This window comes from Chionomys nivalis, chromosome X (assembly GCF_950005125.1).
Source record: "Chionomys nivalis chromosome X, mChiNiv1.1, whole genome shotgun sequence".
NCBI lineage: Eukaryota > Metazoa > Chordata > Mammalia > Rodentia > Cricetidae > Chionomys > Chionomys nivalis.
The window spans coordinates 129,989,983-130,016,972 of NC_080112.1; the positions used below are offsets into that span (position 1 = coordinate 129,989,983).

Consider the following 26,990-nt stretch of genomic DNA (forward strand, 5'->3'; position numbering starts at 1 on the left):
ATGGCAACACACATGGCTAGTGGCCACTCCCCTGAAAAGCAGTCTTAAAACAAACACAGCATTTAGTTCAATGAATGGTATAAGTGCTATCCAGCAATCCACACCACAGAAAAGTGGCACACCAGTCAATCTTCTTCTACCTAAAGCTCATGAATAATTTTTTTCCTAATAATTTGGCTTTCCGACTAATTTTTCCCCTTGCAGGAGGCATGGGTTCCAGAAAACAACTGACTGCTCAGCACACCTCCCCCTACCTTCTCTGGGACCAACATACTTATCCTATTTTGAAGAATTTTTCCACCAGTAATGGATCCTGGATCTAGTCAGATTCTAACAGTGTTTTTACTATTATTGCTAGACTTTTAAAAGTATAAAGCTTTAGCATAAATTTCTTATTTGGATTAACTTACAAGAGGATTTTATTAATGTGCTTGAAATAAATAAATTACTCAAACGTTCTAAACCTTAATACATCTAATGCCTCTCAAAACTCACTCTGTAACTTACCTTGCTTTTTAAGAAGGTTAGAAGATGGTTTAATGTTTCACCATTCACTTGGAAAGGGTGTGATCTCAACATTAATAACCCCATGTCTATCTCAATATAGCAATGCTACTCTACTTTGCAAACAGCCCTAGGACATCAAACCAGTTTTTTTCCCCCAGCAAAAGACTCTGTGAATAATAAAAATGATCTAGGTTTCTTCTCTTGCTATAGGACAGGGGCCAGCTGAGAATATGAGAACAATTGCTATAAGAAATAATTGAAGATCTAAAGTTTTCAGATGTTTTAAGAAACACACAAGCCAGAAACATGTTAGACAGACACAGTCCTTCTATTTACCATTCTATATTCTAAGACAGGAAATGCAGAGATGCAACTGCAATGGTCTGGCATACAACCCTCCTCAATGAGGATGACAGAAGGGAAACTGGCCTGCTGTAACAGGGAGGAAGCAGAGGATATGGGGTGGTGGCACACACAGGTCACCTCAACACCCGGGAAGTTAAGCAGAAATTACTGTTTTTTTAGTTTGAGGTCAACCTGGACTATGTAGCAAGGTTCATGCCAGTTTAGACCACACAGAGACTCTGTCCAATAGAGAGAGAGAGAGAGAGACAGGCGGGGGGGGGGGATAATTAAACACAGTTTTTTAAGTATGTGCTGGTATCAAAGCTAGCAGCTAAAAAAATTCAGTTCTAACAGAACCTTTACTTTTTGTCAAAAGAAATTTTTTTCTGAAGTAATTGGCATTTGGTTTGACTCATATGTAACAATAAAAATGCTGTCTACTTTTAATATCATTCCAAGGCTTAATTTCCTGTGATTATAGCTCTCAGTTTTGAAAATTAAGACTAGCTACTTCAAGCAGGATGTACATAGAGTCCTTTCCTCTACAGAGACCCAAGTCCTCTCTCTCTCTCTCAGTCTGATTAAGTCCACCTCCACAATCACTTGAACTGGGGGGAAAGGAACTTTCTAAATGAAAGGAAGTTGTGATACAGCAAGAGAAGATGGCATGCAAGTGGCAATTAACATAGCACATGCTACCTCTAACTCCTCTCGGAACCTGTAAGGACTAATGGCAAGCATTTTGGTAACAATTGCTATGCTTTACTGACCATAACACTGTTTATGATTTGTCCTAATAAGAAACTACTACTGTGAGGAAATGCATAATTAAAGATGAAGTTAAAGCGGGGAGAGGAAACTTGATAGCTGAATCAGGGCCATGATTTTGAATTATTTATAGGCCCAATGCTTTCTTTTTAAATTTATTATTCTCTCAGATAATACATCCCAAGCACAATTTTCCCTCCTTCCCCTCCTCCCAGTCCCCCCAACACACACACCACCCCCCAACACAAGTACTTTCATCCAGCAAACTCACTCAGAGGTGTACATGGCCAATAACCCAACATGAGAACACTGTGGGGTGTTTGGTTCACTACTTTTATCAAAAATCAGTATCTAAACAGCACCTGGCCCCTACTGCATAAAAACAGCAGGATAGATTACCAAAATGAGGTCCTAATAGGTTACCAAAGGGCTAAAGCCAGGGGACTTCTGTTTCAGTGGTACAATATGTTATCAGCATCCAAAATGCAAAATACCCATGGGCTATAAATGAAGACATTTTCTTCAATATACTAATAAAAGTTAGAGGTAATTTAAAAATAGGAGCAGACCATTACCATTCCGAAAGTACAGAGCAAAGAAAAATCAGGCTTTTCTTGTTGTTGAGGCAGTAAGCAACTCAGATCACAGATACATATAACCCCAAATGTCAAACAGAACAAGGCCTTGGAAAAACTCAATGAAATATATAGTTTGCGTGTCTTTCTACTGTACCAACTGTCCTTAGAAGGAAATGTGCCGTGCTCTTCAAATGGGAAAAATTACCTGAGAAAAAAGGTGTACATTTACAAATTCTGAAAATGGGGGGTGATGGTTTTGCAAAGTGAGATTAGAGACCATGGGGAGGGGGAAGCATTTTTCTTTATGTCTAGGACTGTGGAAGAGGAAAAGGAAAAGGCAGGGAAGGGAGGAAAGGGAGAAACTAAAGCTTTAGCTTAGATGGCTCAGGTTTTTATTTTTTTAGGGGGAAAATATGGGCAGAAAAGTTGATTATATTTTTTTTTGAGACTGGGGGAAAAATTTAGTCGATTCTAAATGGTATAAACGGATGCTCTCAAGACAATAAAGTGTTCAATTACATATTGTTAGAGTTTTTAAAGTACTTACCAGGGCATAAGTTTCCAAAAAATTCCCCAAGTAGGTGACTATACCTTATACGTTTAGATGCAAAACTAATCATATGTAGTCAGAACAGGTAACAAAAGTCTCTAATTGTATCTACTTGGGAAAACGGGGCAGGAAGATCCTAAGTTTCCACGCCTAGTAGGCTACAGAGTGAGTTCAAGATCAGCCTAGATATCTTAGTGAGATCCTGTCACAGGACCATTACAGACAACCACGACTGCATATAATGCAGAGGTCAACAGATCATGGGGAGCCCAGCCCCAGCAGATATAACTTCAACACATCTCCTGCACCAAGGACTCTGGAAACATCATAAAAGATGGGGCAGAAAGGTTGAAAGAGCCAGAGGGCCAAGAAGTCTTCTGGAAGGCTGTGTCTCCTAGACGTGACTGCCTAAATAAGACCTAAACATGATAATGGCAGATATGCTACTGGAGAAAGAAAAAGATCTCACAGGGGCCCACCCTTATACAAAGAACTGTAGGCAAATAGACACTCCCAGGCACGAGTCCCCTAATTTCTTATACAATACAGAGTGGTCTGGCCAGAATTCATATACACACAAATAAAAATGGGCTCAGCAAGCTGTTTTTATGTCTTTGTTACATATACACACACATCACCACCACCACCACCAACAACAAAAACAGCACCACCATCACCAAAAATAATCAAAGAAAGGAGGCCATCACTTTGAGAAGAGACACATATGGGAACATGGGAGGAACTGGGAGGAGGGGACATGGGAGAAGTTGGAGGAGAGGGATAAATGATAAAATTATATTTTAATTAAAATACACTTTTTAAAGTTAGAGAACTGGATATATATAGCTTAGTGGTTGAGCATTTACTTAGCTGGTATGGGAACCTAGGCTTAATCACTAATACTGAACAACAAATTAACCTTATGTATGTACAGATATGCATATGAATGTATTTATATGTATCTCGAGATTACTGATAGGCATACAGCTACCTGTCAGTAAATATTATATTCCTTGCCCCTTCACTAAATCTAGGCCCAGAACTAAACAACTGTCACACTTAAGATGTCTTGAAAATTTTCTTTATGGTATTTGGGCAAATTGACAGTTGTCAAGAAAATAACCTATATTCTTTTCAAACCATTTACATATCCAGACCATTAGTTTATGAGGAGCAGGGGAGCAATTAGTACATCATGTATGCAAACAATCATCTTTAGCTCTTTCAACTGGGAAGGCAATCAGCATCTTAGTCAAAGACCGTAAAACACAAAGGATCGCGTGAAGATTCTTTTTTGCCTACACCTGCCCTACTTCCTTTCCTTTCCAGACACTCTGTTATTAGTTAAGAATTCATTTTCAGGGTTAGCGAGTGGGTGGATAGAGGCACTAGCCACCAAGTCTGATGACTTGAGTCCAATCCCATGGAACCACACCGTGGAAGGACAATGACTCCCAAAAGTGTTCTCGGACATTTACATGCATATCACGGCACTTGCACACCCCCCACGCATACTAATTACAGTTTTACCACAATTCTTTTCCAGAAAGAGAAGGTAGGCTGGATTTTTATCTCTTTCAAATGTCTCAGTAGATCTTAAACATCAGTTCTTTAATATCTTCCCTTACTTTAAAATTTCTGCCTCTGTCGAGAACCATATCCTTTCTTTTTCTTTAGTTAGACTGTTGTATTTCCATTTTCGCCTACAGTTGGAATTTCAGAAGGCATCGAAAGCATTTTCACTATTGGCATATATAATGTGTGTGCACCCAGGACATGTGCGGCAACCTTCTATCTGGTTTGAGATGGAGTCTCTTACTGTTTGCCATTTCACAGAGTTTTCAGGAATTCCTCTCTCCACTTCTCATCTCCTTGTAGGAGCCCTGCATTAGAGGTGAATGCTTCTGCATCCAGCTTTCTCAAGATGTCAAGAGCAGAACTCAGGTCCTCAGCCTTGCAGGGCAAATGCTTTAACCCTTTAAGCTCTCTGCCCAGCCCCACAATTTTACTTTTGATAATATAGTAGCTTGCGAGGTACACTTCGTCTCTTGAGAGAGATCTACTTTTAAGAAAAATGTCCCAAGTTCTTTTCTTTACATTCCTACAGAGTTGTCTAATTTCAGAGCAGCTGTCTAATACAATATAACCAGAGCTTTACAAACTGGTCTCACGCAATGCTACATTTAGCTTTCCAGAAGAGCTAAATATAGCAAGTAGTAGTTTCTGATCATCTGAATTAATTCATCCACTTGAAGCTTTTTTTTCACATGCCCTGTTTTACTAAACAGAATACCCAAAAAGAATCACATGTTTTTTAAATCATCGACATTTTAGTTCTTTGGATTATAGGATTTGGTTCTTTGCATAGGTTTCATAGGATGCTGGTCTTTACTTCCCAGCAAAGGTCAGCTGGGAATATTGTGGGCATCTAGTGGGTAGAGGAAGCCAAAAATGCTGCTAAACTTCCTACTAACATAAAGCAAAACCCCACAACAAATACTCATCTATTCCAAAGGGTCTCTAATATAGACTTTTTTTTTTTTTGGTTTTTCGAGACAGGGTTTCTCTGTGGCTTTGGAGCTTGTCCTGGAACTAGCTCTTGTAGACCAGGCTGGCCTCGAATTCACAGAGATTCACTTGCCTCTGCCTCCCAAGTGCTGGGATTATCTAATATAGATTCTTAATTTGCCTTAGTTTTTCTGAATATAAAATATAAAAGCACTTAACCCTCCACATTCTAAACAAGAAGTCTCCAGCCACAGTCAAATGTCCCTTGCATTAGAAAGTAGAAGCAGGGGAAGATAGAAAGAGAACATAATAAACTTCTGCTCTACTAGAAATACTATATTGTGTCATCAAAACTGATCATTGAGCCGGCGTAGTGGCACACCCATGTAATTTTGGTAATCAGGAGGTTGAGGCAGGGAGATTTCTCCAATCCTAAATAAAACCAATCTGAGCTCCATAACGAGTTCTAGAACAGCCTGGATTATGGAATTGCAGCATACACAAAAATAATAGAAGAAAAACATGATCCTAGGGATTATAATAAGTTTTAATCTTTATATTAAATAAGGATAACAAATTAAACACTTCATGATAGCTGGAATATCCTAAAACAAAATTTTGAAAGTGCAATTACAAATTGGCCAGTTTCTCTGCAATAAGGTCTGATTTCAGCTGAGTCTCAGCTAAAGCCAAAGTCATCTGCACATAACTGCTGCCATTCACCTTCAGATTCAAGTCCTTTATCATTCTTTCTCTCTGCACTTCCTGCTTGTACAGACAGATCTTGTCCTCTTCCTCTGAAGCAGCTGCAGGACTATTCTTTGCTTCATATGTCTTATGCATAGCTCCATCTCTAGCATACTCAAAGGCAGAAGTGGAAAGAGAACAAAAGGTAACTAGTTCCTTCTCCAGAGTGGATAGCCAGTGACCCATTAGGAAAGTCTCATTTCCTAATCTCAGATAACTGAAGAAACATCTTTCAGGGAGAACTCTGAGCAGTTGGTCAAGACAGTGGAACAAAACTCCCTCATTCCTGAAATAAAAGACAGACATAATGTGACCCAGTTGCAACAGCACACAACAGTCACATGCAAAACATTACAGCAGTCAATTAATATGCATTCATAAACACTAAGATGAATAATAAAAGATGCATACTTTCGATAATAAAATTCAGATTATATCAGTATCCATCTCTTGTGCTAATTAACTCACTAGCAGTCCAGTTACTGGCCTATGAATCTTTTGCTTAGTAAGAAGAGCAGCATAGTAGTCACTGAAAATGGAATTCTACACAGGATTGTTATTAGACCACTCAGACACATGGACTCCTCTGAGCTGATTTGAACTGGATGCGCATTACCTGCAATAGACTGTTAAAATTCCTTCAAATGTTGTTCTCGGCTCCCAAGAGAAGAGTGCCCCACAATTTTGGAGCATTTTATAAAGGTATATTTCTCTAAATCCATTGATTATTTCACATTTCATGTGTTTCAAGAGCCATATCTTCATTAGATTCGGGGCATGGGTAGGTGATGTGACAAGGAAACAATATTTGTGCAGTGCTGCAAGAAGCAATAAAAGATCTTCCATATGTTCTACAAGAAAAACACATCACAGATTCTAGCCTTAAATTCTGTCTAATATCAACCGATTTTCAAAAACTTCTAATTCAATTAAGCATACAATAAAAAAATTACCCCTCAAATTACCTATTGATTCCTTCTTTGGGAATGCCAGTAGGTGGTTCTTACTAAAAAGATCTTGTAGATTAAAATCAAGGCTGCCACATATAACATAATCATGCACGGTGTTTTTAACACTATCTCTGTCACTAATGTTTAACAGCAAAGTGCAACACAGTTTGTTGAATACTAGAAGTGGTGAAAGAGACGTGACAGCAGTAATTATGTGGGTAGATTCTATCTTAGATAATTCTTCACAAGAAGAGTTTTCTTCTTCCTTGCTACCAGAGGTCAACTTGATCCTTTTTGTCTCTGGTCCTGTTTCCACTGGCTTCAAGTCTGCTTCTGGAAAAGAATACACACTCAACCTAGTCACCTGACTTTGACACTTCAGAAGCTGAAAGGTGGACCTCTCGCTTTGATCCATTATGAGTGATAAAGTCATTTCATTGGAAGAGCTGCAAAAAAAAAAACAAGAATTTGGTTTATTCTGCATGTTCTTTTAAAAGAATCAAATAAATAATTAAGTATTTACAAAAAAAAAACAGTTGTGGTCTCCTTACCTAGAGAAAATTATATGAATGTAAAATTTTACAGAGTTGGGAGTAAAAGCCAGGCAGACTTGAAAAGGTCTGTAGCATCAAATATATCAACCACACTCCTTGGGAATCCCTACACCCAAGAGGAGCTGACCAATACAAACCAGATTTTCTGGGTTTTTTAAAAAAGGGAAATAATGTAAAGCTGAGTGGTAGGGAGGTGGAGGTATGTGTGGGAAGAGTTAAGGAAGACGGGTTAAAATGATAAAAAATACGCTGCATATAATTATCAATGAATTAATAAAATATTATTAAAATAAGTAAAAAGAAATTAGTCATTTTTACATTCTGGTATTAATTTGGAATAAAAATACCTCTGAAGTAAACCTGTCTTATACTTCCCTGAATAACTTAAAACCTAAATTTTAAATATAAATTATTTCTTAACTTTTAGAAATTTTTCTGACTGATAATCCTCAAAATTGACAAATATAATTCAAGTTTATTTGGGCACTTTCCAACTCTATCAAAATTATCAACCGGTGATGTATCTCAGAGAGAGGAATTTCACCACGTCCTGGGCTATATTAAAGATTATGCAGAGAACTTTACAGTATGAGAGAACTTTAAAGAAAAATTTGTAATAATCATACTGTTGATATTTTGATTTGGTGAATGCTATATACAGACCACGGAATGAGAAAAAGAGTAATTTTGTTGGTATAACTAAGAACTGAGATTTTCAGCACACAGGGAGAAACTGAGACACAAGACTGGTAGTGATAAAACAGTCTTTACAGTCTTTACTCTGAATTAAAAGTATCAGTGTGGATTTATGATGAGTTTTCTCAGTAAGAATAAAACCCCAGTCAACCAACCAACCAAAGACAGCTCTTATCTCTGCATATCAAAAAAAAAAAATCTCCAGAAACAACAATCCATTCAGGTACGAACAAGCACTTTGTCATGTCTGGGCTTTTGTTTCTAATCACAAATCACAGGGAGTTCCAGGACAGCCAAAGATACACAGAGAACCTGTCTCAAAATGCCAAAAATTAAAAGTAAAAATGAAAAAAAATAGAGATTAAAATAAAGCTACGTAAAGATGAAAAGTACACAGAGAGTCTGGATACTGTATATTACTATGTTGTCTTTGAATTGCTTTGACAGCTAAAGAAGGAGCAACAGCTGCTAAAAGACATTTGAATATAATTGCTGCTGCATATTTTGTAAATACTTCGACTTCAAAATTGGAAGTCAAAAGATACGTTACTTTGGAGAAGAGGTTTTGCTTTGGTTTCCACAGGAAATGAGAGGCTGTGAATTCATTCTGAATTAAGAAAAATCAGGTTTGATCATGTAAGACCACCTGAGAAATCTCCGGTAGGAACAGATGGCCCAGATGTCTGAGTTCTACATCCAGAACACATTCAAGATGCTGCCTAAGATGATCAAGCCTCAAGGGATACTCCAGTCAGGACTTGGGACAATGGTCTGAATTCTGTCAATTATATTTTAAAAAAACGCTGATTGGCCAGAAGCCAGGCAGGAAGTATAAATGGGACAAGACAGGAAGTAGAGGCAGGGCAACAAGAACAAGAGAATTCTGGGAAGAAGGAAGTTCCTTCTGCAGTCCTGGCCCAGCCACAGAAGAAGCAAGATGTGATTGCCTCACTGAAAAAGGTACCGAGCCATGTGGCTAACATATACTAGAATAATGTGTTAATATAAGTTGTAAGAGTTAATAAGAAGTCTGGGCTACTAGGCCAAACAGTTTATAACTAATGTAGACCTCTGTGTGATTTCTTTGGGACTTAATGACTGCGAGAACTTGGCAAGACGGAAACCCCAACTACAATAAAGAAATCCACATCCAACCGCATCATGATGAATGAGTTAAAAAAGGGTAATAGTATAAACCTAAAATAATAAGAAAATGAAGGACTAGAAATTTAAAAAAATAGGAAAGAATTCAAAATCATAAATTATTAAGACAAAATTATTAGACTAAAAAAATCTAACAAAATGAGCAAAATTCTGGAAAATTGATCATAAATAGATGCAAGATTTAGAATGGAAAACTACTGACAACATAGTCGATAAATATTTATAATATTTTAGCATTAAATTACTAGAAAATATAAGCAAAGGGTTTTTAAGAATAAAATCTGAATTATCTACAGTGTTTAGATAAATTGATCACCAGATTAAAATTATCTCATAAGAAAATTCCAGATATCCACTGCTTTCCAGATCAGTACAACCAAATGGCAAAGTCTATATAATTTGGATTTTATACAATGTTCCATAGAATAGGAAAAACAAAACAAACCAACCCAGCTTCTTCAGAGGCAGGGCTGACAGGATTGCTTGAGCCCAGGAATTCTGGGCCAGCCTAGACAACAAAGCAAGACTTGACATGAATAAATAAATGAACAAATGAACAAACTGTTACAGCTTTGATACTAAAACCAAGAAAATATTACTGAAGGAAATTTCAAGCCAACTTCACTTGTGTTCACAAATGCAAATATTTTTGACTAAACATGATCAAACCAAATCTATCATTAATGCACCAAAATTATATAATGAATTTGGGTTTATAAAACTCAGGATTGTAAAACTGGTTTTTTACTAGAAAAATAATTCAAAAAAAGCCCCAAATCTGATGATCTGTCACCTCAAACACCTTAGGAAGTCTGAACTAGGCATGGTAACACACACTTTGAATCCTGGTGTTGGAATGGCTGGGATACAAGGATCAAGAGTTTGAAGCCAGGCTGAGCAAAACAGAACCCTAGATCAACTTAGGCTACAGTGAGATCTTTCGTCATGAAATAAAAAGAAACTCACTGAAACGAGATCAAGTAGAAAACTTAAATTACTAGGTAAGTTGTTTAAACTCATACTGTTATAGTCAAACAGACTAGCAGAGTCTCTCCAACTTGTCTGCACACACATTTGTGGTTTACTGTTTTGGTGGGAAAGCTTTTGGGTGGGCTCCAGAGAGTAGAGATATTGCTTCCCTCTCCATGATTTCAATAGCTTGAGGAAAAAAAAAATCTTCTATTATCAGAGATTTAGTTATTTAACTAAACTTTCTCCAGTCCATGCTAGTTTAAAGTTTCTACATGGTCCTAATTCTTCTCAATGCATTGATTAAAAGTTCCATGTGCTGTTTAATTATATCCATCCTGAGAATACTATCTTAATTTTGTAAATGCCATACTCCTCAAATAAACTCAATGCATTTGCACAAAATGAAGATTTGTAGAGCTTTGCAGGCCAAAAACATATAGCTACTAAAGAGCAGAAACATGGTAAGTGAGAATTAAAGTGTGTTACACAAACCACAACAGATTGGCACTCCAATGTGTACTAGCTAAATCCACATAAAACCTGAGAGGACTTGGAAAGGAATTCTAGAAACTAAAAGACAAAGTTTAGCCGCATTTTTTTTTTTTTCAGATGGGCTCTGCTTGCTGGCAGCATGGGGAAGCTCCTTCCTGATTCAGTGGTAGCAAAACCAAAAACAAAACAAAACAATGCAGTTTGGAAATGGCAGATTCCTGGGCCATGCTGCCAGCACAAACTCTGACTCTTTAGGGAAGTCCAGCTATGGAGCATTTAAATGAGGTTTGTGAGCAGAGTCCTACAACTTGCTTAATAGCAACACAGACCTGCTGCAACCTGACCCTGGATCTGAGGTGGAGAGACTGGCTCTCAGAGGCAATCAACGGACCTCCAACATGTTCAACTGGGCAGAGCCAAAAGGTAAAGCAACCTTAGTCCTAGTAATGTCACTTTGCATTTTAAGAAGTGATCCTGGACAAAAAATAATTACAGATACACAATAAAGACAGATCCAGATAAAAAAGAATTCTAAATGGGTCACAGTGTTGGATAAATGTATGTAGGCTTAGGAGAAAAAGAGTATAGTTACAAAAAGAAGTTAATTTTTAAAAAAATAAAATAAAACAAAGTCTTTAAGGAGACAGAATAAACTTGTAGAAAAAGTAATAGAGAAAGAAAAATAAGCCACATAAAGATAGACTATACACAGAGAGTCTGGATTATGTATATTATTGTTTTTTCTTTAAATTTTTTAATGTGAAGGAGCTAAGTACAGAGAAACATTTCATTGTATGGGCTGCTAAGCTAAACCAACATATATATTTTTAAAGGTATCTCGACTTTAAAATTTGAGTCTAGTAAGGATATATTACTTTGGAAAAAGAGTTCTTTTGTTGCCACAGAAGATGTGAACCTATGGACTCCTTCCAGACTAATATGGTTTGATAGACCAAAACCCCACTGAAAGGTTGCTGTGAACACCCCCAGTAAATTACTTCACCCAACAAAAAGCAAAAAGCAGTTTGGAAAGAAATATGCCCAAATTCCCTAAATAATTATTTATAAATGTTTGCTTACATTTAAAGGGGGATATGCTATAGAGATTTGCATTGGTATGGATCTTGGTTTATTGATACAAATTTAAGGTCAATTTTGTTATATGTATATTTCTGTTCCTGATTAAGGTATTGTGTTTATTGAGCTCATTTAAAAATGCAGTGTATAACTAAGAAATATAGATTAATAGATAGTCATCTATAATAGTCAAGCTTGTAGTCATGTTAGTTAGGTTTTCTAGGTGCATAGATATATATTTCAGTTAGAGATAGATATTCATCAAATCTTTCGGAGACCTTCAAAATATGGCATTTAAAATGTTTTAAGAGCTTAAGACTTTTCATGACAATGAGACACATCCTGGCAGCACCAATAACTTCAAGAGGATGAAGGGCATCGAAGAGACTCCTTATATAGTTTGCTAGCCATTTAGGCAAGAAACTGCTCTTGCCTGGACTGCTTGATGTTATGGTGTATGAACTGAACATGCAGGACCCACAGAGAAATGGTTGCTGAACTTGCCTAAAGGTAAGATGATCCTTCAGGGTTCCTGCTTCATGAAAGAATCTGCTAGACATTCTGCAGGACACAGAAGAAAGTGACTGACAAACTGCCAATATAGGTGAAGCTTTCTTTGAAATTTCCTGCTTCATGGAAAAAATCTGCTGGATACTACAGATCTGTATGCTGAAGATGGATGCCCCAATGGTACAGAAAAATTTTGGGTGACTATCCAGGCAGCGAGATGTCTCTGTCAATTCTAGAGTTTGGGAAGTTGCCTTCAATACACTTCCTGTTTACTTAGGTAATATTATATTCTTCTGGTATCTTTGATGGAGTTGAAGAATAAATAGCTTTAGTTACAGTTTTCCTTAGTTATGATAAAAGATAAAGTAGACATAAATATTGTAACTATAATTCTTGCTTGATACCTATTTTGTTATATGTAATTTTACTATATTAAAGTTAAAACCTTCCTTTTCAGACAGAAAAGGGGAGATGATGTGGAAAGTCCTTCTGTGTATGTGTTGCTCTTATTGGTTAATGAATAAAGAAACAGCTTTGACCTGTGATAGGACAGAATAGAGCTGGGTGGTGAAAACTAAACTGAATGCTGAGAAAAAGAAGGTGGAGACAAGGAGACACCATGTAGCTGTAAGAGGGGAAAGATGTGAGCTGCCAGCTGGAACCTTGCCAGTAGACCATGAGCCTTATGGTAAAATATAAAATAATGAAAATGGATTAATACTAGATATAAGAGCTAGCTAGCAATATGCTTAAGCTATTGGCCAAACAGTATTGCAAATAATATAGTTTCTGTATAATTATTTCAGGAATCTGGGCAGCTGGGAAACAAACAAGCAGCCTCCAATAACACCAAATTTCAAAACCTCAGTATGAAAATGAATATCTTATTGATTCATTATATATTGAAATGAAACTTTGGATGGAAGGTACCCAATAAAATATTGAAATTAATTTTACTTGCTTTTATTTCAATTTTTAATATGGCTACTAGAACAATTAAAATTACATGTGCCTTTCATTAATTTCTATTAGACAGTGTTGGTATGCAGTATTAATACAGAATTATTACATTAAAATTTACTTACGGGTTCAAAGATGTGACTTTCAGTCCAATCACTAAGTCATCGTCTAGTACACGACACCATGTCTGCTTTACAATATGTTCTGGCTCTGGAAAATTCTCTGATAACTTTTCCTCAGGGGTATGGATACTGTTTTCATCTTCATCACAGAATGGAACAAGCTCGTCCTTAATGAAAAAAGTGTTAAGATAGGTGACTACAAAAAAAATGCACTGAATGAATCAAAACATACATAAGGGAGATTAGCTTTGTGGCCTTATGACATGAAGAAATGTGCACAGCCCGAGACCAATAGACCACATGCTTCCCAAGATGGCTATGAATGCAGCCCAACACATTTGTAGATGATTATATAATGTTGATGTCAAAAGGCTGTCAAAACACTACAGAAGCATTTTTAAAATAAATTATAATACAGTATTATAATAAAAATAATACAATAAAAAGTTATAGATTACATATAACTTACTAAAATAAAAATTCATGAAACATAACTATATACTCAGGTCAAGAATCCTAACTGGAAGATAAGCTATCTGATATAGAGCCAGTGGGGACAAAAAACCAGATTTTAATAATGTTTGATAATATACACAAGTATAGTGAAAACAATCCATCTGGAACTTGCACTGAGCTTAAATCTAAAAGTCTGCATTAATAAAACTGATTAAATTATCCTTTATGGGTAGTTTATAGAATTCTGCTGAAATTTTATGTTACTGTGTAGCCCATTCTCATGTCATTATCATAAGCACAGGACTATAATAACAACAGAAACCACAGAGTTAGGGGAAATAACTGTGTTACTTATCAAATCTTTATTTTTATGTCTAAATGCCATTTGTACACCAATCCTCACAATAACCATAGCATCCTTTGTTGTATTGTTCTCTACAGTTTATAGATAAGACAAACTCTCTGAGTTACAGAGAGGCAAAGTAACTTGCCAGACATCACACAGCTACAAAGTGGCAGATCTGGGTTGAAACAGACTGATATTGGCTCTTTAAGCAAAAGTTTTTCAATATTATGAAAATCTACCATTACCCTGACTGCAATCCAGTAAGCGATATTTTCTACTATATTCTAATTTGAACAACTCTTCAACACATTGCACATTATCAACTGATTAAATGATAAAGTAGTCACATGATTAACTTTACCTCCTCATCGTTTGACGTAATAGCAATGTTCCCATAAATTGAGTTTAAAAGAATCTTCCAAGAGTTTGCAATAAATTTATCCTTAAATGAGATATGCTTCTGTAATTTGTTAAGATAAACAAATGAAGCCTGTAAAATAGAAAGAAAAAAGTTACCAGAGACAGTTCCAAATGAAACTGGACATGTCATTAATTCAGGAAGTACTTTCTGCAGATAAGCTCGGCAGAAATCACTTTCAAAGAGAAACTCTTTTGTTTTTAGATTCTGTTTCTCTTACAAAACAAGTGCTTTGTGCTCATAGGAAGACAGGGAAGTAACTGCTATGGTGTCTATGCACCAAACTGAACATACTGATACAATAGTATCCATTTCAATGCTGAGTTAAATAATATGTATCGCTTCTAATAAAACTAAGTTCTCCCACCTAACAATGGCCACAATCTGTTTTATGGTTGTTTATTTCCTAGTAAACTCTAAAAAAAAAAAAAAATCAATCGAAAACTATTGAAGAAACTAACTTTGGCTCAGAACAAGGAATAGAGCATACATTTCTTTTATTGTGCAAGATAATTAGATTTCAGTTCCAAGGATGAAAAAATCGTAGAATATATTTTGCTACTAAAAGTGTAAATAGTCTTGTTGAATTGACTGAAGTTGTTTCCATTTAGACAGACATGTGAGTCTGTTTAAATATTAATCTAGCTTCTAATAAAATGTCTTTCCATATTTAAAAATCTTTTGTGCTCCATTCTTTTGAACAGAACTTTTTTTCTTAATCAATGACTAGAAGTTGGAGCAGGGAGACTGAATTATTTCTCTTACCTCATTATAAAAAGGGCGTAAAGAGTAGCTACGATTTTGAAACATCTCATGTTGGCCTCGTTCTACTGGCTTCATAGTGCTCATATTCCATTGCTCATGTACTTGGTAGCTTGTAATTTGGATACGAGTAGATGTACACATTCAAGGTGGGCTGACTGACAATGAACTCTCTGAAATTAGCACTGGCCTCTCCCGGTCCTTTCTCTCATCATGTCCTCTGTGCTCCAGGAAAAACTAGCAAATCTCTAGTTTAAAATATTGTGAAGTTTTGTTATTAAACCATAAAACTAAACCAAGCTCACTGCAAGAAATTTAGTCAATAAAGTATTCTGCTCTTTTTCCTATACACATAATCCTGCAACCAACAGACAGATGGCTTACCTTTCCAGAATTTTCCCGTATATGTTAAGGACTATTTTCTTTCATTTCCTTACAACCAGAAACCAGAACAAAAACCTAATTTAGGGACAAACTACCCTGCTTGACACTGAGCCTTGCTTTAATATTCACAATAATACTAATATTATTGTGAGTCCTACTATACATGTCCCAAATGCCAAAATTTGAAAAAGTTTGAAGACTAAAAATGATGTCAACACCCACAAAACTATATCCGAGTAATGGAAGCACTCTGGAAGCTGCCTAGGAGACCTAAATAATCACAAATGTCTTTTTCTAGCCAGAAGGCAAGACTACCTGGTCTTACCACACCTTCCTTGCTTGTCTTCTGTGTTTACCATCTTTTTTACATGTCCGTAAGGGATGTTTTCAGTCTTGTATATTTTCTGAGTATTTCTTAAATTGAATCATTCTGTGCACATCAGATTCTAAAGTTGGTTATGTTGCCCCTAACAGCTGTAGATCTTTCCTTTTCAGTGACCTACAGTCCTCGATCACATGACCACAATGCACTCCTGTTGATGAGGACTTGTGTTATGTCAACGTCTTGCTACATGCTTACAACTTTCTTCAAGGTATGGGTCTTCCACGTTCCCTTGCTGACAACTATGTTGGTGCAATAGACTCTAGTTTTATAGTTTTAGCCCTAAGGCACTTAATCTTTCTGGGTCTACGCATCTCATCATGTATAAAATGACAAGTGGGGGAGGAATAGTTAATCTCTAAAAGACTTTCCTCTTCTCAGATGACCCTGGCTTCTGTCAAGTTGAAAAAAAAAAAAAACTAATGAGCACAGGATCTGTGAGGGTATTTCCCAAAATAATAAACTAAGGAGGACAGGAGCCATTCTGGATGTGAGGCAGCATCCATCACCCCGCAGGCTAAGGGTATGACGTTAAAAGGGGAAGGAAGAATCACACTAACACAAGCATTCTCTCTCTGTTTCCAGCTACCACGAGACGCCTCGTGGCTACCATGTGATGCACAGCTGTGCTCCACCACACTCCTGCTGTCACAGTATTCCACCTCATCTCAAGCCCTGAGCAACTGTAGCTGGCTAGCCAAGAATGGGACTATCTGAACCTGGGATCCAAAGGAAATCCTTCCCTTAAGGCAGTGGTTCTCAACTTTCCTAAAGCTGTGACACTTTAATACAGTTCCTCACGTTGTGGTGACCCCCAACCACAAAATTATTTAGTTGTTACTTCATAACTGTAATTTTGCTACTGCTTTGAGTCATAGTGTAAATATCTGCTATGCACGGTAACTGATAAGCAGGCCCTGTGAAAGGATCGTTCAACCCCCCCAAGGGGTCGCATCCCACAGACTGAGAACCACTGCCTTGGATGCTCTATTAGGAACTCTGTCAGTAATGAAAACTAATACAATGCAATAAAGCCGGTATATTTAGCCAAAACTAATAGTTCTCTTACAGGAATTATTGAGAGAGTCTCTTCTATGCTGGTTTGGAACGTGGTATGTATTGACCTTAAACTCTTGTTCCCCTTAAGTGCTGGGGTAACAGGCATGTGTTACCATGCCTAGCTTTTGTAGAGTTTATTAGGGAAACACTGAGAGTAGACTGTTACATGTCTGTTAATGTGCTATAACCTATTATAGTCACTGCCATTCTAAGAGAGAGGCTGTGGCATGCTGACTCTATAGGTCAGGCTCCTTTTAAAACTGAGCTTCTGTCAATTTCATTCATATAGCTTGTTAACCTTACCAAATCCTACTACCGAAAGTTGTCATTTCCAGACAATATACTTACATGTAACCTCACAATAGTTCAGGTTATTAATTTTGAGACAGTTTTTGCTGTGTTGCCTAAGCTGTTCGGGAACTGTGTATAGCCAAACTGAACTCAAACTAACAATTAGCCTGCTTCACCATCTCAAGTGCTAAAAGCACAGGCCTGTAATACCACACTCACCTTCATAATATTAATAGTTTTTACAGCAGTGCCCAAAACCTAGAGCTCTCTGAAATACCCCTTTCTTCTAAACACTGAGTTGCTGAATACTGTAAACACCCCTCTAAGTTATTTACTTCAGTTAGAATTCGTTAATCAAAAAGCAGAAGGAGACAGCAGACAGAGACACTAACTTCCAATTGTGCTTCCAGTGCCGGAAGCACCAAATAATAATTTTCATGTTCCTCTTCAGCAAAAGGGTCTTCAATGCAATAATCCAGTGGTTCAGTCTAATAACAGGAAAGAACAAGAAAAAATTCTAAAATAAATTGAAAATTCAGAGGATTAAAAAATACAGTCACTAGCACTTGGGAGGCAGAGGCAGGTGAATCTCTGTGAGTTCGAGACCAGCCTGGTCTACAGTTCCAGGACAGGCTCCAAAACCACAGAGAAACCCTGTCTCGAAAAACCAAAAAAAAAAAATACTGTCACTATTTGTTCAAAAGGCAGTACTACGTTAAAAAATGTACTTTCACCATCTGGGAATTAGGTGATTATCACTGTGGGTCCTAAAATTTGTATACTGTGTCACAAATTGGTAGGCTGTATCATTATTCTCAATAAAACCCTAGAGCAAACAACAATCATCTTGATTTTACAAAAGAAAACAATTGGGGAGATTCTGATTCTACTTAGAGCTGAAACTTCAAAGAAAATCCTTTCTCTTATGATAAAGACTTCCAAGACCACTTTAAATCTTTTTTGTATTTTAAAACATTTACATTAATTTTTTTCTGGGGTTGGACGTGTTCAACAGCATGTATCCTCGCACGTATGTGGAGCTCAAAGCACAACCTGTGAAAGTCAGCTTCCTCCTTCTGCCGTGGAGGTTCTAGGCATACAACTCAGGTCATCAGGCTGGGCAACAAAGTACCCTTACCACTGAGGCATTTCATGGTCACTTATTTCCTCTTTTGAGAAGTAGTTATACTTCCTTTTATTCCTTAATTAATGCAATATTATTTAGTGATACAAAATGAAATTTCAGAAGCAACAATAAAGTTCACTTACGGCATTCCCATCATTTGAGTGACCCTTAGATATATCACAATACAAGTTTATAAGAAAAGGATGGTCAACTTATATAGCCTTTGTTGAAAAGGACAATGTACACATTTAAAGGACTGAGTCTATATACTTTTAAAGTTAAAGTATGAAATCATTTAGATAGAGGATTTAGATAAAGAGAGAAACTATTCATTTAGATAGAGGATCAAACTTTTAAGTAGTAAAATGGCTCTTAAATTATACTATATAAACAGAACTTACTGAAAAGTTTATTCTGACAAAATCTGTTATAGCAAATGAAGTCAGCTGATCTGTGTTCAGAGCGGCATCAAAAATGACCAGTAGTTGGTCAGTTCCAACTCCAACAAAGTCATTTATCAAGACTAAGCTAAGTTGTTCCCACTTAGCAACAACCTGAAAGAATAAGAACATTACAGGAGGGATGCAGAAAGGAAAAATAGGAACCAACTAGTTAGTAAGTCTCTTTGTTCCATGCAGTTATAATCTGTTAACCTCATTCTTACAACAGACTGATGAAGGTCGTAATACAAAAGCTAAAGAAAAAGCTACTATAGGATCCAAAACCATAAGGAACTATGACAACTTTGTAAATAGCAAGATATTTATGTCATATTTTATTAATGCTTATCTAGAGATGATCACGGTTCTGATTTCTGTATTCAAATCGTATGATCTATGTACAAATCCAAATACTTCTCATAACTAAGACTTTGGGAGGCCTAACATCTAGTATGGATAATTTAAGGATGACCCTATTTCCATAAGCCTCAGTGGACATGCTGTTTCCAATCAGAGCAATTCCCCAAGGAATTCAGTAGCACTGGATAACTGAAAGGTACCAGTACATTTTGAAGAATTCTCAAAGTAGAATAAGCTCAAGATGAACTTAACAGCTTAACCCCAGTAGCAGTGGCACAGGCATTATTATTATCAGGGACACAAAAGGAAATGAATGGATCCGTAACAGCAGGACACCTAGAAGCATTCTACTTAAATAGAATGATTTGTTAAGTTTATAATAGAATAGGAGATGGGGAGTTTAAAATAGATGCCTTAAAGGTCCATAGAGCTAAAGGCTTTAACATCGCCTGTATCAGATCACCTAAGGCAGAAGAACTACACTTCCTACCCAGAATCCACGGTTTCTAGAGGACCCAGGAATGTGGCTTATACTTCAGAAAGAATGTAAGTAAGGCACTTCAATCTACATAATGGAATACCAATCCTGGCTCTACAGGATTAATTCCCAAATGTGGTTCTTCACTTGGACAGGGAGGCAGCATATCTGAAAACCCATATGTCCCCATACAATTATGGGCATAATGAACTACATAAATGAGAAACTGGCAATCAAAATTTGTTTAATATGTTCAGCTCATGTTTAGGCAGACGTGTTGGTGAGATTTGTGTGGGTGTAGCTTCTGACATTCCTAGGACATGCAAACATCAAAGAACTATGCATAAAGGTACATGCGTGTTTGTAAAGAATATCTGTCAAAAAGTACTATTTAATACAAATAAAGTGAACCAAAAATGGGAAGCACACATAGAATTTTAAACTTTCAGTAAAAATGTAATAGTCATTTCTCAATGTAAGTGGAAGAGTAGCTCCTGGACCCTCTGTAGATTCAAGACTGTGGAGATGTTTATTGGTTTATAATTTGTATATAATATTCAGCTAAGCATGGTGGTACACGCCTTTAATCCTAGTACTGGGAAGACAGAGGCAGGAGGATCTCTGAGTTCAAGGCCAGCCTGGTCTGTGTAGTGAGTTCCAGGACATTCAGGATTGTTACACAGAGAAACCCTGTCTTGAAAACCCAAAAACAATAAAAACAAGAATAACAATAATAATAATAATTAATTTACCCATATCCTGCCATATGCTTTAAAACATCTCTAGGTTATTTATAATGTCAAATACAATACTACAGTGGCTATACTGTACTTGTTAGGACATAGAGACAAGGAAAAAGGTTATACATGTTCAAAGAAAACCCTAGTTTTTGTCAAATATTTTAAAATGTAGTAGGCACAATCAGTTTTTGCAGAACACTTATATATGGAGGGCTAACTATTTAACACAGTATGTTCAGAACATTGCCATTGCAATTCAATATCATCAAGTAAGAATCAAAATGTTTTACTGAATTTATATTAAATTTTTTTCAAAGACAGGGTCTTACTAGTTTGCCTTGATTTCTCCACTGTTGGCATTACAATATGGCACCATACCTAGCCCTTTACGAAGTCTGAAATATCAGGTTGACTTGGCGTTTTTAATATAGTTTAATTCAGACCACTCATATTTCAAATACTCCATAACTTCAAGGCTATTGGCTATATTTAACAGTACAATTATAGAACATATGAATCCCTTCTATTGAAAACACAAATATCTGTGCCTACCTGACAATGGCCTCAAATTTGAAATGGTCACTAAACAGATTCTTGTTAAAACGTGCAGAGACAATTTCCACTTGAGAGAAAGCCTAAGAGAAAATGTAATCCTGTCACTGAACTAAATATCTCTAAGGCTTTTATGAAGCATGATGACTTAGAATTTCTTTATTTACTTAAATCTATGCTTGTATGTATTTTTGTAACCTACCTCAATTCCTTCTTGAAATGAAGCAGAATAAACAGATTCATACCTTCCACAAAGAAATGTTACTTTCTATATAGGGACAAAACTGTTATTAGCCGGGTGGTGGTGGCACACGCCTTTAATCCCAGCACTCAGGAGGCAGAGGCAGGCGGATCTCTATGAGTTTGAGGCCAACATGGTCTACAGAGTAAATTCTAGAATACTTGTCTTGAAAAACAGAAAAGAAAGAAAGGAAGAAAAGGAAGGAAGGAAGGCAGGCAGGAAGGAGGGAGAGAGGGAGGGAGGGAGGAAGGAAGGAAAACCAATCTTTGCCGACAGCCGGGGGCGCACGCCTTTAATCCCAGCACTCTGTAGGCAGAGGCGAGTGAATCTCTTTGAGTTTGAGACCAGCCTGGTCTACAAAGAGAGTTCCAGGACAGCAGGAGTTGTTAACAAAAGAAACCCTGTCTTGAAAAAAAAACCCTGACTATTAAAGAAATAATTTTATTATTTAATAAAATATTAATTCTATTATCTAAAACCTTTCATGGAAAGTCATCAATAGTAAAGGCTTGGTATTCAATATTAGAAAATGTTTCATTCCATTTTAAATCCTACCATGTTTATTGTTTTGTCTTAACCACTAAGTACAAATGTTCAAGTATAATAACTGTACTTCTTCTAACTTAGGTATTGCAATATGATCACATTGATATAAATGACAAATAGAATAAATGACAGATAAATATAATTGTAGTTATATATTTATGCTTCCAAACTCAAAGGCTTTATGACTTCAAACACCAAGGCCCCAAATCATCATCAAGTAGAATTCATACAATTTCAAGAACAAAAAACAAAACCAGAATGAAACCAGAAAAACAATGAAACATCTACAAAGACTAAAGCTAAAATCTGACTTACGAAACAGGAATGCTTAGAAAGTCTACGGAGAGTTGGACATGATGGTGGGACAAGGCTGTATATAGTCCTAGGACTCCTGAAAGCAGGATGGGAAGTCGCCAGCTGTCTGTACAAGCTACTAAACACAGCCCTGTTTCTAAAAACCAAACAAAGCAAACACGGGAAATGAAAAGCCCAAGACGACCAGCTGAATTATTGTTAAGATTAAGATCAAGCACTGTACCTTAAATTTCTTTTCCGAAACAGCACAAGCCTTGGAGTTGAATGACACGATGAAAAACCGGTTTCTTTTGCCTGAATCGAGAATCTGAACTGAACAAGGATCTACAAATGGAAGCTGGCATACTCGTACAGGAATGCCATTTTGGAACAAAATGAGCTGGTTCTTTTGCGTAAGGGCAATCAGAGCCATTCGTAGCTGGTGGTCGACCATTTCAGCAGCACGGACATGCACGTGAGTTACAATACTACTATAAGCAAGAGGGATAAGGTAACTAGTGCTTAATTTTTCTTGAGTTTTAAGATCATATGCACAAAGGTTGGAATCAGAAAATTCACAATCTGATTCTGAAAATTTATGGGTACCAGCCACAGGTGGTTCTGCTAGCCCCAAAAATCCTACACCAAAATTTTCGATCTCACCTACCCACTCAACGGAAGAAAGAGTAGCTGATATGTTGGTAACCTCTCCAATTTGGGAAGAGATATAGAAGAACTTGTTGAGATATTGCCAAAAAATTATAGGCCCATCAAAGATCTTTAAGCGCTCGTCCAACGCATGATTGAGTGTAAAGCTCAAATGTTTTTCAAATTTATTCAGATTGTGAAGAAACAGTATACAATAGTTGAAGTCTCTACTATTATATTTCTTATATTGTATCAAAATGCAAGGGAGGTTAATTCTAGTTTTGAAATCTGACACACATTTACAAGACAGAATTTTTAAATGTGAAGCTTTCTCCTTAATCCTTAAAAAACCCGTGGAGATCAGAACAAAGGTTCCTTTTTCTCTGTCAAATATCATCCTTTTGACATATAATGCAGATGTGTCTGTAGGCATTTCACAATCTTCAAAATAGTCTTTGGACAAATGAAAAACAAGGACTTCTCCATTATAAGACAAGAATTTTGCTTGCTCATTAAATGGCATTTCTTGGTTGCCAGCCATCCTAATACATCAAGTCTCTGTGTTGACCCCGTTCCAAATGCAAAGGGATTCCAATTGAGGCCTTTAATCCTAAGGGGGAAACAAAGAAGAAAGACCAAATGGAGTAGGCAGAGTAGAAAGCATATTTTGTCAGAAAATTATCACCCAGGTTAACCATATATTTCATTTTAAGTAAACATATCAAAAAACTTCTTATACAATTGTGACACCATTTTCTGAAGAGAAGGCCTTGCAGTATAATGGACCTTTGCTGTCCTTGACCTCGTAACCCTTCTGCCTCTGGAGTGCTGGAATTACAGGTATGCATTACACACCTGGTGAGAAGGCCGTACTTACACAATGCAAGACTGTGACCAACTAATTCAGAAAAGAGACCTGAAAGTGCTCTGAGCACGGCAAGCTTTATTTAGAAGTTCTATTAAAAGTCCCTTTTATCATGAGAGTAAAGGTGCTAACTGCACAGGCCTGCACAAGCAGAAGGGGCAGACTTCAGGAAGGAAACAGCAGCCTGCTGCAGGGGTGTGCCTTGTAATCCCAGCATTCCATTGGTGAGATGGGACACAGAGACAAGAGAACCTCCGGAAAGCCCACAGGCCATCTAAACCTGGACCGTGTAAAACAGCAGCAGAAACTAGACTGCCTCAGCCGGGTAGAAGGCAAGAAGCAACTCCAGAAAAACTGTCCTCTGACATTCCTATGTGCGCCATGGCCACACACACAAAACCACACGCCAAATTTAATTTAAAGGTGTCTGGAGGCTAGATGTGGTAGACTATACCTCTAATTTACTCTGTAGATAAAATTGGGAGAAGGCCAGCATAGGCCAGAGAGACTCTGAGAGCACAAAAAAAAAAAAAAAAAAAAAAAGTCTGGCTCAGCGAATTTTCTATTTCCCTCTGTTACAAATCTACTAAATCTAATCTGGGTTTATCTTAATATCTTTGGAATGAGATTCGGTTACTTGTCCTGAAACTCAGACTTCCCTAAAAATGTTTATTGCTGAATTCGTTTCCTCCCCACAGCCAAGGCACTTGGCCCCTGTTTCCCAAGAACAAAGTTTGTACAGGCTGCATGATGAAAGAAAACTCTTAAAAACAAAGCTTCCAAATCGCTATGGAAAAAAAAAAAAACAAAAAACCAGAAATACCTCTTACTTTACAATACATCCTTATGACTGGAGGAAAACTATTGCTATTCAAAATAGGGGAAAACTGAGGGTGAAGACAACTAACTACATTGTAACATTGTGCTTATTATCTCTGTCTGTTCCAACACATGCACTCGACCACTTCTGGTTTACAACTATTCTCTCAAAATAACCATTCTTCTCCTTCCTTTCTGTAAATTCAGACCCCTTACTTTAATGAAGGTAAACTGTCCCAAGGTTGCAGCATCGATCCATGCTTACAATACTCATCGGCAATGCTGCCAGCTTTCGAAAAGAATCACCTTGTCTCTTGAGCCAACGCCATGGTAAGCATTTCCCTATTAAGAAAAAACTGCCAGACAGGAGGTGGTGGCGCACGCCTTTAATCCCCGCACTTGAGGGGCAGAGGGAGTTCAAGGCCAGCCTGGTCTACAAAGTGAGTTCCAGGATAGCCAGGAATGCCTATAGGAAAGCAGAGAGAAGGAGTAAAATCAACGTAATCAAAGGAACAGCCTCTTAATTCAACAGACATAGGAAAATGTTGTTCTCTCTTGTTTCAGTGGCTATGTACATACAGAATCACTCTTTTAAGTAACGACAACACATGGAATGAATTAAAAACACAAACATACAGAATGGTACTACTGCATCTGAGTGACAGTCCTGAAATATATGAATGGGGAACAAAGTTCATGATTGGGGGACAATTAATAAGCAGTTTATGAAAGAGAGCAGTGACTATAGAATTTAACCTGGCCTAGCCTGGCGGTGGTGGTGCATGCCTTTAATCCCAGCACTTGGGAGGCAGAGGCAGAATCTGTGAGTCTGAGGCCAGCCTGGTCTACAAGAGCTAGTTCAAGGACAGACTTCAAAGCTACAGAGAAACCCTATCTTAAAAAACCAAAAAAAAAAAAAAAAGAAGAAAAATTTAACCTGGCAATAAATTGAAATGTGTATCTATGGAAATTGCATTTCTGAGCTGATTCCAGAGAAACAGAACTACTTATAGCAGGATACCACTCTCTAAAATATATACTCACTGCTATTTGCAATATAAAAATTACAAATTCAAATGATTGCCAGTAGGAAAATAAACAGATGGAACATCACACTACAGTTAAGAGGGATGTATTGCATATCATGATGGTTAAATTTTAATAAGGAATATGGGTATCAAACTAGGGGAATGGAGTCTAGGGGAGATTTTAGCTATTCAAGTAATTTTATGAATATTTTCAAACAAGTTTTAGACAATGTGTTCAACTTTTGCAATAAAAGCATAAACATTGGAAACACGGTGGGAAAGATGCTAAATGCCTTATTATGGTGAACCAGCTACAGATGACGGATTTATGAGGAAACACTTGGGTTTTCTATTTTGGTGGAGGGGAAGGGCTGCTGGATTTACAATTTGTACAAGTAGACTTCAGTATCTGTCAATTTTTAAGAAAGGCAGCATTATGTTCAACTAAACCACCACACCTAAGGTTTGTTCCAGTACTTTATAAATCCAAGTTTTACCAGCTTGGCAAGGTTTGCATTTTGCCCTGGTAAGGACTGTGACTTGTCCCACAAGCCTGGCAGCATCCCAGGCTTTTACCCATTCAAAATCAGATGCACTCCCGTCCCCAAGCTGTGACAACCACAAATGTCACCTATATGGCAGAAATAAGAGCCCTAACCCCCCACCTCGTTAGCAACAAGCACCTCGATATAACACCTTTCCTTTTAACTTTCTATAACCACTTCAACTCGAGAGTTCAAAGACATTTTCCTTGCAAGCATCTCACTCCACAACCAAGAGTGGTGGTAACACTTGCAGTCTCGATCAGAGAGACAGAAACAGGAGCATGTGTGAGAGTTGAGGCCAACCTGGGCTACAGACCAACTTCCAGCCAGGCCTGTCAGCACTATAATGCAAGACACTACAACAAAAACTCTTAACAGAAATCATCGCCGGATACAGAGAACACTCACAATCCAAACCATCCTCGACGGGTCAGGAGACAGAAACAGTTCTCCAAGGCAGCCAAATCGCCATGTTCCAGAAGCACCTATTACTCCAAACCTCCCGCTCGCGCATTGCACGCTGGGACAGCCGGCCCAATAGCTGAGTGAAAAAAATTAGAAGGCTGAGCCTGATGGAGACGGTTGCCAGGGGAGACTGGAGCGGGCGGAGCCTCCGAGTGGTGGAAGCAAATAACCGGCCTCTCTGCCGGGGGCTGTGCTTCAGGGACAGCGTCTGAGTGCTCCAGGCTGCTGGGGACAGGACAGCTGTG

General features: G+C 37.4%; 1 protein-coding gene across 1 annotated transcript; it reads right to left on the reverse strand.

Moving 5' to 3' along the window:
• Nucleotides 1-5,785: 5,785 nt before the first annotated feature.
• Nucleotides 5,786-26,980, reverse strand: Fancb (FA complementation group B). The gene is made up of 9 exons (XM_057759810.1): nt 26,689-26,980; nt 22,620-23,633; nt 19,126-19,278; nt 17,991-18,086; nt 14,664-14,792; nt 13,504-13,667; nt 6,969-7,399; nt 6,620-6,854; nt 5,786-6,289 (listed from the first exon to the last, which is right to left on the reverse strand). Exons 2-9 carry the CDS (start codon nt 23,562-23,564, stop codon nt 5,887-5,889), a joined length of 2,556 nt encoding a protein of 851 aa, XP_057615793.1. The 5' UTR covers nt 23,565-23,633; nt 26,689-26,980; the 3' UTR covers nt 5,786-5,886.
• Nucleotides 26,981-26,990: the final 10 nt, after the last annotated feature.

Coding starts and splice junctions, on each gene's coding strand:
- Fancb (XM_057759810.1), bottom strand. CDS start 23,564: ATGGCTGGCAACCAAGAAATGCCATTTAATGAGCAAGCAAAATTCTTG. Junction 19,279..22,619: donor TTTCGGAAAAGAAATTTAAG/GTACAGTGCTTG, acceptor TTATTCTTTCAG/GTTGTTGCTAAGTGGGAACA. Junction 7,400..13,503: donor AAAGTCACATCTTTGAACCC/GTAAGTAAATTT, acceptor TTTTTTTTGCAG/CTCTTCCAATGAAATGACTT.